Here is a 14,311-nt window from a genome sequence, read left to right on the forward strand (position 1 = left end):
AAAAAAAACTGACCCCAGCCATTCTCCATACATGTCTCATTGAGTTCACCCTGGATTGCTGGAATAGCTTCCAAACAGACGCTCATGGATATTAGGAACCTGCTCTTCATTGAGAGTATAGTATCCCCACCAGTTAGACTCAAGTGAATGGGCTTGGAGGTGGGGGGAACCAGAGACAGTAAGACTCTCAGTGGTTCCTCAGTCCAAGGCATTAGGGTGGGAAGTGTGGATGGCAAGAGTGGGCAAAAACGAAAGCCACCCATCCTGCCTAAGGAGTTTGGGTGACCATCAGTCTTGATCTTCTACATAGGAAGAAAGGAGGGAATTGTTCACAGTTGAGTTATGAAGAAAAGACCCTTGGTACACTGAGGTTTTAAAGGGCACTGGACAAGCCTTGAGGAACACACCAATGATAAGGGTTTGACAGTGGCCGACAAGGAGATGAACAAGAGAAACTTTTGGAGAATGGAGGGGAAGGGACTTATGATGAGCTACTGGGTTGAAGGTAATCATAGTTATATGACCCTGGGAAGGCTGCTTTAAGGCAGTGCTATGCTGAAGATGCTGGGGCCATTCACAGAGCAAGGGCACCTGGGGAGACAGTGGCGGGGGTGTGACTGCAGGTGTGTGCGCCTATATGCACATGACACGTATGTGCTTGACTGGCTGGCCAGTCACTGCTTCCTAAAGTGGATTTTAATTAGAACTTGATGGTGGGTCATGACTCTGTGAGACTGGTCATTCCAGAGGGTCAGTGCCATGGAGTGGGGACTAGAAGTTGCTTACGTTCACTGTCACAGATCATGTGTGTCCTCCAGATCAGAAATCAGAGAGCGCACTCCCAGCCTCCTTTCCAAACTGCTTCTACTCTACTCGGGCTGAGCACAGGCCAAGCTGTCTCTGCCCCTTCTGAGTCCTTAGCACTAACCTTCACTCATGGCTGACCCCATCTCTGGTAAGCCACAGTCACAGATGGCCTAGTCATATAATTGTATTTTGGCCATTGAATTTGGTCTGTAGTTCCAGGACCAGACTGGACATTCATTGATGCTCCTCTTACTAACTGGCCATCACTCCTGAGAGGCCAGGCAGGTCAGTCTGGCTCCGCTTCTATCCAGTACCATGGAGATTCCTAAGCTCTATGGCTTTGGCAATGCAGAACATAGCTCCGTGCAGTCCTAGCGAAAAACTCTGGGATTGAACATACTCTGGGGCCAGGAGAGCCAGGAACAGCAGCCTAAGAGCTCAGAAAGTGCCTGCCGGAAAATACATATCTATACAATGCTTTGCCTGTCTCTTTGTGTGTGAGGGTGTCTATATGAGAGACATAGACAAACATAGAGACACACAGATAGACAGAGGAAAAAAAAAAACAAAGACAGAAAAGAGGCACAGAGACACAAAAAGAAAAATGGAGAGACAGAGAAATAATTGTGGAATTGTGGATCAGAACCCAGGCATAGTCCTTTGAATTGCAAACATCTGGGAGTGATCCTCTTTGTGCACTGGAAGTCATTTGTGTGTCCTCTGCACACTAAAGATTTCTCTTACTGCTGGGCCCCAGCAGTACCTGGGGTTAACACTGGGATTGTCTTTGTAGCATCCATGTCCTACAGGAGGGAATTTGTCTTGGGGCTGGACACATGGACAAAGTCCAAGCCTGCTGGAACCCTATGGGGGTGAGAACATCTCCCATTTTGCTTCAGGTTTAAATGGCCCCTGGGCTTGGATAGCCCCAGCAATGCTTTCTTAGCCACATCCCAATTGGTTCGGGAACTGTGAGCCAGGGAAAAGATGTTCATCTGGGCCACTCCTTCTAGGAAGTCCCCAGAAGTCAGGCAAGCCAGGACTCACAGGGTTTCCAGCTGCTCCAGGAGGTCCTTGTGCACCATCATGCCCCTTGGCACCCTATATAAGAGAGAAAAGGAGGTAGGTCAGAGGCCTAAGGTCTTCGATAGTGCTAACCTGCTGCTCAAACCTGACTCATGAGAACGAAAAAGGATGGAATAGAAATCAGGTTCTGTTTGGTGCAGGAAAGCCTCCATCACTGACCCTGCACATCCGCATCACTATCTGTAAAGTCATCCACTCATTCTCATTAACTCATTATGTAAATGAGGCAGAGAGTTGGGCAGCCTTGACCTCAGGGGTTTTAAACAAGTAAACTGCTCTTGCCAATGATATAGAGTCCCTTTTCTTCCTCTCCCAAATAACTGAACAACTCTCAGGAAACATCCTCTCTCAGCCCAAACCATTCCTGAAAAAATAAAATAAAGATGCTAATATGTACCGGACATCTTCTAAGCCCACTTGCCCATCAATTACTGGGGAGGAAAAGCCAGTTTCCTACATCTGAAAATGTACTGGACACCAAGAGAAATCCTGCTTCCTGAGCAACCTCTTTCAAGGACATTCTGAGTCTAAGGGAGTTCTCCTCAGCCACAAGAAGCCCTTTAGTAGAAGGCCAGGGACAACCGAGTCCCCAGAGCCTATTCCAGGTAGTTGCTTTTGGGGGTCAGTTTTGAAAGGGGCTGGGACTCTTAGTTCTGGGGACTATCACAGCCCATCCCTCCATATCTCTTGCCCTAGCGAGAATTCACAAAAATGTCAACTAGGAGGATGGCAGACAAGGCATGATAGGATAGCATGGTTCAGAAAATAACAGGTAGAGAAAGGTTTCTCTTACCGGAGGTCCAATGGGTCCCCGAGGACCCAATTCTCCAGGATGGCCCTGTGGTCCCTGTAATAAAAGAAAAATGTCCACATGAACTAGAAGATGGGGCAAGGTGTGGATATGTGCAATGGTTATAATCTGAGAACCACAAGAACCATAACAGCAAAGTCCTAAGGATTGAAACAGGTTATATTCTGTTTACTAATAACCACAGTATGTAGCGTGGTCAGTGGCGTTAAGATCTAGAGCCAGCCAGGCATGGATTCCTGGTCTTCAGCAAACTCAGGGAATGGTGACCAGTGTCCAGGGTGTGTGTACTCACCAGGGCTCCAGGCTCGCCAGGATCACCTTTTTCTCCTTTAGGCCCTTGCTCTCCCTGTTGGTTAGAAGCACACAGTACAGGTAACTCAAAAGTGACCCTGTCTTCTGCCACCCTGTTCTACACAGTGCATTACATGTCAGCCAATGTTACAGGGTGAGACCCTGTTTTAAACACAGAAGAAAATGGTGGTAGCAGTGGTGTCAAGATCACATGTCCTGGCCTCAGTACTACCAGCAACATCAAGAGATTCTGTGTTGACATTAGTCTGGTGCTGTATTCAAATGCTAAGTACTAGCCCCCCAAATCTGGTAGCTCCCTGAAGAGGAGATTCTCGCATATATCAAGTGATGCTATGTAACCTTGCTCCCAAAGTTAATTGGTCAATACAAGGCTAAATCCTGGGATCTGGGGGGATAGATAGAAGTAGAGGGATTTTCAGTTACCTGGAGGGGAGTTTCAGGGAGAGAGGGGAGGAGAAGACAGAGAAAGAGGAGAAAGCACCATGGACACGTGACTGGGATTAACAGCAAGTAATGAGGGACATATGGCTGGGATGGAAGTTAGAATAGCTCCAAAAACTGCCAGTCTAGGCTTACAGCTTATAAATAAGACACCGGGATTGTGTGTCTTTTGCATGGCCTAGCTAGAATATGTATATATTTCTTTTTAGAATTCTCAAAATACTTAATTTTCAAAAGACTTCATGGAAGATGGAAGAAAGGGCTGTGGAGTTCTCCCCAGCTGTGGAGCTGATTTCCATCTTCCTATTAAGTGTCCCAGTGTCTGCAGGAAACTACTGAGGTTTCATTTCCCTAACAACCTGAATGGAATATCGTGGAAATGGTCTCAATGAGGCAACCACCTTTGGTAGACTGAGAGCTTGAAGTGTCCTCATCTTTGGTCTCTTCACTGCCAACACTAACAGAGACTGTCCTGGCAGCTCAGATATCTCTAATCTCACAGAAGCCAGCAGCTCTGGGCACAACAAAATAAACTCTGCACAGAGAGGACAGCCTTTGCTCTTGGCCACTGGGTGATGTCCTTGGAATGCCTGCCCACCATGAGAACCAGTTTCTTGCAATAATTGGTCCAGGACAAGCTCTGGAATCCCTGAGGCTGCCTAACTGAAGAACTGAGATGTGAACTCAGAAAACCCCAGCTGCCACGCCCATCTGCACCCCGCAGCATCACCAGAGGAGCTGCGTCCACAGGCAGCACAGGGCCCACTGCTACTTACTGGCATTCTTGGGTGTGGTGTGAACACTGATGGCTGAAAAGGAAACCACACAAGTTAGAAAACTTGGAATCAAAAGAGCCTTCCATTTCATTTTTAACATCCTGCCGTTTCTAAGAGATTTGCCAAACCAAAGAGCACAGACTTGAAATTGCATTTTTATATTTGTCTTTTGTGGAAGGTGTTAGTATATTTTTAAAAACTGTGTGTGTGTGTGTGTGTGTGTGTGTGTGTGTGTGTTCCTCCCTCTCAGCCTCATGCCCTCTTTTATTAGTGACTCACAGAGTATTAATGGTGCTGCCCAGATGTATGTGGTATGGAATTGTCTACTGAGGCACGGGCAACCTATTAAGGGTAAGCACCCCCTCCCCCACCAAAGAAAAGTATCCTATTTTGATTGGTGCTTTTGAGACAGGATCTCATGTCTCTCAAAGCTGGCTTCAAACTTTGAAATAGCCAAGGATGACCTCGAATTCCTAAGCCTTCTCCCTCTCTACCTTCCAGGTACTGCAAGTGTATGTGTGTCCACTTTTACATGTGTTCTTTTTTAATTTTAATTTTTATTTTTTGGGGGTTTTTTTGAGACAGGGTTTCTCTGTGTAGCCCTGGCTGTCCTGGAACTCACTCTGTAGACCAGGCTGGCCTCGAACTCAGAAATTCACCTGCCTCTGCCTCCCAAGTGCTGGGATTAAAGGCATGGGCCACCACGCCCAGCGTGTTCTTTTTTTATCATTGAGTTTGTCCAACAGTCATCTTTCTTTAAGTGGTCTGTGTGTCCTCACACATTAATGATGGGATGTGCAATCCACAGATTTAGATGACCTATGATCCCAAACTTTCCATAACTCCATATATCTTCTATTAGCTTCTCAGCCCTCACCAGTAAGAGGCAGATAAAACCTACTGGCAGCCAACATGGAATACCTCATGCAAGCAACTGGAAAGCTGCCTAGGACGCCTAATTCAGGTATCTATCTTCTTCCAGTATTATCACCTGACCTGCGCTAGCCAGGGTCAAAGGTGAAGAGACTAACAAGGGAGCCCAGCCACTGGCTCATGAAGAAGCCAGTGGAGACCATTATGAACTTCAGTGACTCTCCAGCCTTACCACCACCCAGGCTGCACTGAACCCCTTCTTTGTCTGGCCTCAATGCTTCCACATGTGCTATTCCCTGGGTATGGAACACTGCTCCCCTTTAACTATGGCCCAGCCTTCAGGAGTCCTCTGACTCCATAGGTTCCCCTTCCTCTGCTAGTACTCACATGTAAATTAGGTCATCTGAGTCCCCTGGATATGTACATCAGCTGCACTGGATGTTCTTGGATGTCACATTTTTTTTTCCATCTAGGATTAGAGTATATTCCTATCCTAGGAGCTTCTGTTTGGTTCCGCTCATCTATGTGTCTGGGTCTGTGCTGGCACCATGCTGTTTTTATTACTATGATTTCGTAATATAGCTTGAGATCTGGAATGGTGGCCCCCTCAAGTGCTATTTATCTTACTCTGGGCTCCTTTGGCTATCTGGCGTCTTTTTTGTGTCCATGTGCATTTCAGGGTTTCTATTTTATTTCTGTGAAGAACATGGGAATTTTTCTAGTGAGGGCAATGAATCAGTAGAACAGTAGATGGTCAAGCAATATTAATTCTGAGTCCGTGAGCATGGGAGGTCTTTCCATGTCTTTTTACATCCCTCTCTTCAAGATCTAACATTTAATTGTAGATGTTTTTCACCTCCTTAACTAGGTTTATCCCTCCATATATTTTAGACTACTGTGAATGGGAATATGCCCACAATCTCCTTCTTAGCATGTTTATTGTCAATAAATAGGCTGCTGGCTTTTGTACTTTGATTTTTTTAATCCCACCCCTTTGCTGAGGGTATTAATCATTTCTAGAACCTTCTGGTAGATGCTTTGGAATGTTTCATATAAAATATGTTACCTGCAACTAGTTATAATTTTACTTGTTTTTGTATTTGTACACCTTCATTTTCCTTCCCCAAGGAGACTATAAGTTCTCTGTGAGGTCATAAGGCTGCCAGTTGCTGGCCCAGAGCATTACACCCAAGGACAAACTGACCAGGCAGAGAAGCCTGCTGACACACACAAAAGGTAGACTGTCACTTCCTCTCTTTTCTTTCAAATCCTTAGTTCCAGACTCCTTCCAGTTAGAGTGCTGTCTCCGTTCAACCCATTAAATCCCATGTTAGTGTCTACACAGAACTAGGAAAATATGGAAATGCGTAATTTTGTGAAGGAAGTATATTAATAGTAAACCTGAGTGCATCTTTGCCAGTTAGTCACATGCATCAAGGGATGATTTCACTGGCTGGTGGCAGGTGGTGATCTGCCTCTACCCTGTTGTGTGCATAAGGAAAATAAAGGACAGAAACTGGAGCCCCCCGAAAACATCGGAGCAGTAAGACCATGGAGGATCAGACCTGACATTCAGGCAGAAGATGGAAGACTTTTTCTATGATCTACAAATTAATTGTTCATCCATAAAATTCAAGACTCTAAGAGTGTGTATTATGTGTATGCATACATGTGTGGGCATTAGTATATTTATATGCATGTAATGTATGCATGTGTGTATGTATGTGTAATTATATATGTATTATGTATACATGTGGGGGTGAATAAGTGTGTTTATGTGAGCATATGTATGCCTATATGTCCATGAATGTATATGTGTATGTTATATAAAATTGGATTTTCTTACATGGACATCTCAGGACTTACTTAATCCTATGCTATAATCATGTAGAGAGTTCAACACTACAGTGTACACCCTTACATAGTTTTTAGATAGCCTTGAAAGTCCCTAAACACTGAGGATTTGAGAGGAGTCAGAGGCTTGGGCTATGGTACTAAGGCCCCACCCTGAATGGATGGTTTCTTTTCTCCAGATTCTTGTCTCAGAGTCCCTGTAAGTAATAGGTGGAGATGTACTCTCAGTGTCTATGATCTATTCTGACAAATTGTAATGTGCTTTTGTTGAATGAAGTGAATAAAATAATCACAGGGTTCTCTTCACTAGGAGGACTAGGAGTGGGTCTAGCTAATGAACTAACAAAAGCATATTAATAAGTGGTGAGAGAGAGAGAGAATGTGTGTCTGTGTGTGTGTGTGTGTGTGTGTGTGTGTGTGTGGGGGGGGGGGTGTGTAGTGTGTAGTGTGTGTGTGTGTGTGTGTGTGTGTGTGTGTGTATGTGTGTGTGTGTGTGTGTGTGTGTGTGTGTGTGTGTGTGTGTTAGGAATTCAGAGACGGAGATGAGATTAGAATTAAAATAACTTACACTTCCAGGTAAGCCAGGGGGACCTGCTGGACCAACCTCACCCTAGAAGAAATGAAAAAGTAAAATGATCTTAATCAAGTCAATTCTGCTGATGGTAGGAAAGGCCTATATCATGTCCCCCCAGAAAAAATAGACCACCCTCCCTGCACATACTTTGATAGATTATAGTTAGGGGACACACACATACACTCTAAATTATACAGTACCTCAGACATGTATTTTTAAAGTTTCTAGACTGGTATATTTATCTACAGGTTATTTAAGTACCATGTACCATTCCATCATTTTTTAATAACAAACAGGATATTGAAGTTGTTTCCACTGCTGTCATCAAAGCCAGATACAGCAGATGTTCCCACATATATCCTTTAGCTCAATGGCTACACTGAAGTCTAGTTCCCTTAGAGAGACCCCCAGAGCTGTGCTACCGCTCAGAAGAGGCTCTCATATACCCACACAGACCAGGATTGTTCTCATGTGCAGCACAAGTGTGTGAGCTGATTCAGCTGAACTTGAAGCCTGCTTCTACCCTATCATAAGCGCTAAAATGGCCATTTCCTTCGGCTTGCTTCTTCTGTTACATAGCACATTCTAAGTTATGCATCTCACGTGTGTAAACTTATTTATCTCTGTAGATAGGCCCCTACAGCATTTTTATATTTTATATACAAAATTATAGCTTTCATCATGACATTTTTTATATATTTATATAATACCTGATGCACTTTGCTCCCGCACCCCACACTGCTGAAAGTCCCCTTCCTCATCCAAACTTCCCACTTTATTTTAATGTCACATAGACATTCACATCTTCATATCATATATGTGCCATACAAATACACATTGTAAAAACCCTAGATGCCCCACATGAGAGGAAGCATGTGGAAGTTGCCTTCCTAGTCTGACCTATTATTGTTAACATGATTTCTTCTGTGTCTCACCAATAGAGACAGTGAGACACAAAAACCTCAGTACAGATAGACAGACAGACACCTAGATTCCCACTCAGAATCCAGCTTTTCACTTGGACTGACATGGCAGAAGAAGCGCCATCACAGTCATGGTGTGACTGACATACTCTGTCTCCTTCTCGAAAGGGTCGGTCCAGTCCTATGCTCTAGCGCTGTAGAGACCAGCATGCCTACCCCATCTCCTTGACATTAACAAAGCCAAGGGATCAAAACCCAGTGCTTCCTAGAAGGGGTATGGACAAAGAGGCAAAGAGGTGCAAAAGGAAAAGATGCAGGAAGAGGCGTCTAAAGCAGAAGACACAGGATGCCTTGGCAACGGTCTCCTTGCCTGTCCCCAGAGTTGTGCAGGAAGAATGGCCACCAAGAGGCAGGTGGTGGGAGGGAGACTCTCCAAGTTTGAGTAAGAGGCTTAACTTTATAAAGCAATGGGTTTGGAATAAGGTTGGCATTGATAGGTCTGGATTCAAATCCTATTTTTCTGTGGGTTTTCAGCCCTCAGTTGCCCTTGACAAGCAGGAAGAATTACCATCCCAGGGCATTGGAGACAGTGATATATATATGTATGGAAACCATCAGAAAACAAAATGAAGTAAAATGTGTAAACTGTTCTTTGAAAGGCTACTTTCAAAATAATGAAGTGCTGTTCTTATTATTTACTCTGTGTGTAAATTAAATAATTAAAATCTTCGTAATTTCCAGTATCTTGATCAGCAGACAGAGAGATGTTTGTCTTGCTGTCTTGGTTTGCTCCCTTAGCAGTCTGCTGTGCTGTTCTATGTGGACTGTTTCATCGTCTTTTCCCAGACAGATACGTACGTGTTAGGTAATTGATTTCTGCTCATTTCCAAAGACTTACATACTTGATTTTTTTTCTGTGTAACTACAAATAGTACTATTTTCAAATATATTTTTTTATTTTTATTTTGTGGTTAGAATACATACAAATACAGTTGTTGTCATGTGAGATGGTCTTTCTGAACACATTAATTCTCACTTCATATTAGCTGATGTCAAAACCTGCACTCATGCCATTGAAGGAGAAGCATGATTATACGTGCTCCTTAAAAACAAAAACAACAAAACAAACAAACAAAAAACAACTATACTTCTCTTTTTTCGTGTAGTTACAAATAGTACTCCAACTTTGAGTAAGGGGCTTAACTTTAGAAACCAAGGGGTTTGGAATAATTTTGACATTGATAGGTTTGGATTCAAATCCTGTTTCTTTGTGGGTTTTCAGCTCTCAGTTGCCCTTGACAAACAGGAAGAATTACCATCCCCAATTTCAAGGTGCTAGCTATAGGGAAAAAAAACAGAGGAAGGCAGCTTTGCTTTAGTGTCTTGTTCTGGATTTATTATTATTACCCAGAACTCTAGGGGAGCCTAACATGACCTAGAATCTTTAGAAGCCTGCTTATGACTCTGACAAAACAATTACAGCTTTGTGGTCTCCCTAAGCCTCTGCATTCTGGAAAGAAATATCTCTAATAGAAACTACCATTTCTGAGAGTCCAAGTTTGTGCAAAAGTTCTTGGAAAGAAGCAGCAAGCACCCTTTCTGGAACCTTCGACAGCCGATCCGTGGATTATAACTAAAAGATTGTAGAGGGTTAGGATGTTGTGGAAGCCATTCCTCTCCCACCTGGGTCTAGTCTCCTTGTGACTACTAGGTAAATTTTTGCAATGTATTAACATATCAGTAGCTTCCACTACCCCCAAAGCTAATTGTGTTATCACAGAACATCTTCGGCCTTTAACAGAGGTTTCCCCCACTTCAATGTAACCCACCCATGATGGTGCTTCCATCTGATGCTTCTAATGATGTATTTGAAACACATCTTGATTTATTACCTTCCTTATTCTGTCTCTATTAAACATCTGTGAAATCACTACCTCATGAAAAACACAGTATTTGAGGTACCTAAATCTTTGTTCCTAGGTCATGGTTGCTCTGCAATAAATCATCTCCTATTCCACTGGAATGAAAACTAATTCTTTCATAGACATTAAGAAATCAGCAGGCTGGAGGAACTTCACCCAGGACTATGATGACAACATGGCTAGAGTCAAGGAATGGAAAAGGTAGAAGGTGTACTGAGAACCAGAGTATGGAAAGTGCCATGTCAGAGCAGACACCTTTCAGGAGGAAGGAGCCTCTGAGCCTCTGAGCATCATTGGCCCCTGGAGCCAAGGAATCAGTACTATGTATTCACATTCTGTGAGTCTACTGTGAAGAAGTTGGTCAGATGACAGCAGGCGTGGAGGCCAGTGAGGATGAATACCCTTCCCTCATAACCAGCACCTTACGACACTAGGAATTGAAATCTGCAGGACTTTGACAACTGGTCAGAGCATGGGCTCTGGGTCCTATCCTGGCCAATGGCGGAAAAAATGACATTCTAAACTACCTCAAAGATGATAAGATTACTATCTAGCCAGAGGGAGGCTTTCTGGAAGAAAACAAGGACACATCCGTCCCTTAAGACAGAGTAACAATACTACCCTGTGTCACGATTTCTCAGGAACATGTCTTGGAGCAATACAAATACATCCTGTAAAACTCTCCCTCCCTCTCCCTCTCCCCTTACCCTCCCTCCCCTTTCCTCCTCCTCTCTCTGGAAAGCAGCTAGGAAATTTGGTGCTAAGGTTGAGAGTAGGCAGCTATTACCTTTTCTCCTCGGGCACCTTTCAGACCTGGAAGTCCCAGTTCACCTTTTTCTCCCTAAAGTAAAGGATACATAGAAAGCATTAGAACCTCAGCCCCTCTGAGTCTGGGCACTTTGGCCTTGGGTGACAGGAATGTGCATCACACCTGTGCTCCAGCCTTCCTCTCTGCCCTTGCCTCCTCTGCAGGATGGCCACAGTGAAACCTACGTCCAAGGAGGCTCTAGAAGCAGCTGACTCCTGACTCTGGTGCCTCACAGCCCATTTCCCCTGAAGATGCCAGCTCTTCTCAGAGGTGTCTCCCAGTCACAATCCTTTCATCCCTGCTTAAGGATCTAGACTCTGATCTTGCACTCATCCCCAACACCGGGAGTTACTCTATTCTCACAGTCAAAGTCATCACCTCATTCCAAGGGAAGAAGACTCCAGAAAATGCTCTTTCCTTGGGCACAGGCACAATGGCCCTAATGTTAAGAAGCAGTTCCACTTACCTGGTCTCCTTTCTCTCCACGTACTCCTGGGAAGCCTGGAGCACCCGGAAGGCCAACTTCTCCCTACGAGAACAAAACTGGTAGGTGCCGTGGGAGGTTTTCCCTGGGAGGGGTCCTAGGTCATAACCTCTTTATCCTCTCATAGATTTCAAGCTTAGTCCCATGGGAAGTAGTTCCCTATGGTACTTTCTGTTTAGGTCATCTCCTCTTTCAAGAACTCTCATCCTACCTCTCTGGGTGTCTAATTTCTCCACCTTTTTAGGACTCAGCCAGTGTCAGCCCCCTTTAGCATCTTTCCTGACATCCCTAACCCCCTCTTTAGGATGGCATGCCTCCTTTACTACACTGTTAAATTGCTCTTATGTCCAGTTTCTTTTGGTTCCTCAATGGGCTCTAATGCTCAACACAACTACAGATGCCTCGGACATGCTTAAAACTATTAAACAAACAAAATCAATGTAATGAACTTTCAAAGGGCATGATTCTTCATGATACTTTAGAATGCTTATCTAGGACATGGTGTATAATGAATCATTAATTAAAGAGTTAAACAATAAATAAAAATATAAGCATACTAACCTTCTCACCAGGATGACCTGCAAGGCCCCGCTCCCCAACTTCACCCTGTAGACAGAGTAACACAGTTCCACTGTCTTCTACGTATACCTTCAAACATGGCTGCCACTCCACAGTTCAGCCACACATCCAGAATACCTGCCAGCCATGGCTCTTTGCTCTCCAAAAATGAGGCATTGGGTCTGGAGACACTGAAGCATGAAGCTGAAGTGTTCTTTATTTCTACAGAAAGGAATTCTACCCTTTCCCATACTGTCTTCTGCTTCCCCCAAAATAATGGTGCATCTGCTCTTCGTGAACCTAAACATCTGCAATTTAAAACAACAAGGAGCCGAACCTGGGACTTTTGGATGCATCCCCAACCAGGCCTCAGGACTTATCAGGGTTCCCCCAAAACCCCTACTCTGGACTTAGTAATGAAGGAGAAGCTGGTACAGAATGTGACCCAGGCTTCTTGGTTATTGTTCCTTCTTTTCATATAACCAGGCAATCCCCTGTGCGTAGAAGCAAGGAATAGCTTAATTTCTCCTTCTCCCTAATGTTGCAATGGAAGAGCATCCTAGGAGATGATGCTATGTACCCAAGCTTCTAGGAGAAAGAATGTCCTAGAGAGGTTCACACCAGTTCTTGTCCCTTGTCAATTTTATTCTCATCTATGAAGTTTCTGCTGTGGTCTTAATGCTTCTCCTAAAAAATATTATGTTAAGACATAACCTTCAAAGAGTTACTATGGGTTGCGGCCTCTGGGAGGTAGTCAGACATGGGGGTAGATTCACCCTGAATGGGTTTAGTGCCCCTACTATAAAAGGCTTGGGAGAGCCCACTGGTCTCTCCTGTCATGAAGGCTGCTCTCCTGTAAAATGTCCATCTTCACCTCTACCTCTAGTGTCACTAGAGCATCTAAAGAAGAATGGATCTTCTACAAAGCAGAAAGCATCTTGCAGCCTCCAAATCGACCACCATATGCACCTGGAACTTTGCAGCCTCCAGAACTAAGAGCAATAAATTCCTGTTGTGTCTAAATCACCGAGCCTAAAGAATTTTGCCGCAACATACCAAAGAACAGAGTTCTCCAATTTGTGCTATCAAGCTGACATGGGAGACTGGATCAGAAGAGCCCCATTTCATGGCTACCAGCTGCTATATTATGGGGCCTTTGCTAGGAAAGGTGCTTGGCAGGTTAATTTCTAACTGTGTGCTTAAAAGAAAAATCACTAATTCCTTCAGAGGAAACATGTTTAATATCTGGCACAGTGTTTAGTAAAAGCTTTGGTATAGATATCCATAAGGAGCCTGATAGTGCTGTCTCCTGAGAGGCTCTGCCAGAACCTGGCAAATACAGATGTGGATGCTCACAGCCAACCATTGGACTGAGCACGAGGTCCCCAATGGGGTCCCCAAAAGAGGAGTTAGAGAAAGGACTGAAGGAGCTGAAGGGGTTTGCAGCCCCATAGGAAGAACAATAATATCAACCAACCAGAACCCCCAGAACTCCCAGAGACTAAATCACCAACCAAGGAGTACACCTAGAGGGACCCATGGCTCTAGCTGCATATGTAGCAGAGGGTGGCCTTGTTGGGCATCAATGGGAGGAGAGGCCTTTGGTCTTGTGCCTCAGTGTACAGTGTAGGAGAATTCAAGGGTGGGAAGGAGGGTGTGGGTGAGTGGGTGGGAGAACACACTTACAGAAGCAGAAGGGGATGGGATAGGGGATTTGGAGGCAAGGGAAGGGGATAAATTTGAAATGTAAATAAAGAAAACAGCCAATAATTTTTAAAAAGAAAAAAGAAAATAGATAGCAGATATTAAAACTGAAAAAAAAACAATTGGGATTAAGAAGGAGAGGAAAATACTGAAAAAAAAAAAGAAGTATGGTTTTCTGATGAGTAGACACATGGATGAAAGATTGAGCCAATTGGTAATAACTGGTTGTGAAGGCCAGTAACAGCATTTCTTATCAGACAGAAAGGCAAGGAAGAGATTGTGGGAAAGGGGAAGGGGGATATGGGAGAGAGGAAGGAAGGAAAAGAAGAAAGGGAATGGAGATGAAGAAACTAAATGTGTGTTTAGTGTACATACCCA

General features: G+C 44.1%; 1 protein-coding gene across 2 annotated transcripts in view; it reads right to left on the minus strand.

Moving 5' to 3' along the window:
• Col22a1 (collagen type XXII alpha 1 chain) overlaps positions 1-14,311 on the minus strand; it is a 237,024-nt gene that overhangs the window by 95,854 nt on the left and 126,859 nt on the right. For both annotated transcript variants that reach the window (XM_021183654.1, XM_029469967.1), the window contains exons 28-35: positions 12,233-12,277; positions 11,654-11,716; positions 11,167-11,220; positions 7,529-7,570; positions 4,234-4,266; positions 2,997-3,050; positions 2,687-2,740; positions 1,855-1,908 (exon numbers count right to left, since the gene is read on the minus strand). In XM_021183654.1, coding sequence (XP_021039313.1) covers positions 1,855-1,908; positions 2,687-2,740; positions 2,997-3,050; positions 4,234-4,266; positions 7,529-7,570; positions 11,167-11,220; positions 11,654-11,716; positions 12,233-12,277 — 399 coding nt within the window. The remainder of the gene's footprint in view (positions 1-1,854; positions 1,909-2,686; positions 2,741-2,996; positions 3,051-4,233; positions 4,267-7,528; positions 7,571-11,166; positions 11,221-11,653; positions 11,717-12,232; positions 12,278-14,311) is intronic.

The sequence above is a fragment of the Mus caroli genome, chromosome 15, assembly GCF_900094665.2.
Source record: "Mus caroli chromosome 15, CAROLI_EIJ_v1.1, whole genome shotgun sequence".
Lineage (NCBI taxonomy): Eukaryota > Metazoa > Chordata > Mammalia > Rodentia > Muridae > Mus > Mus caroli.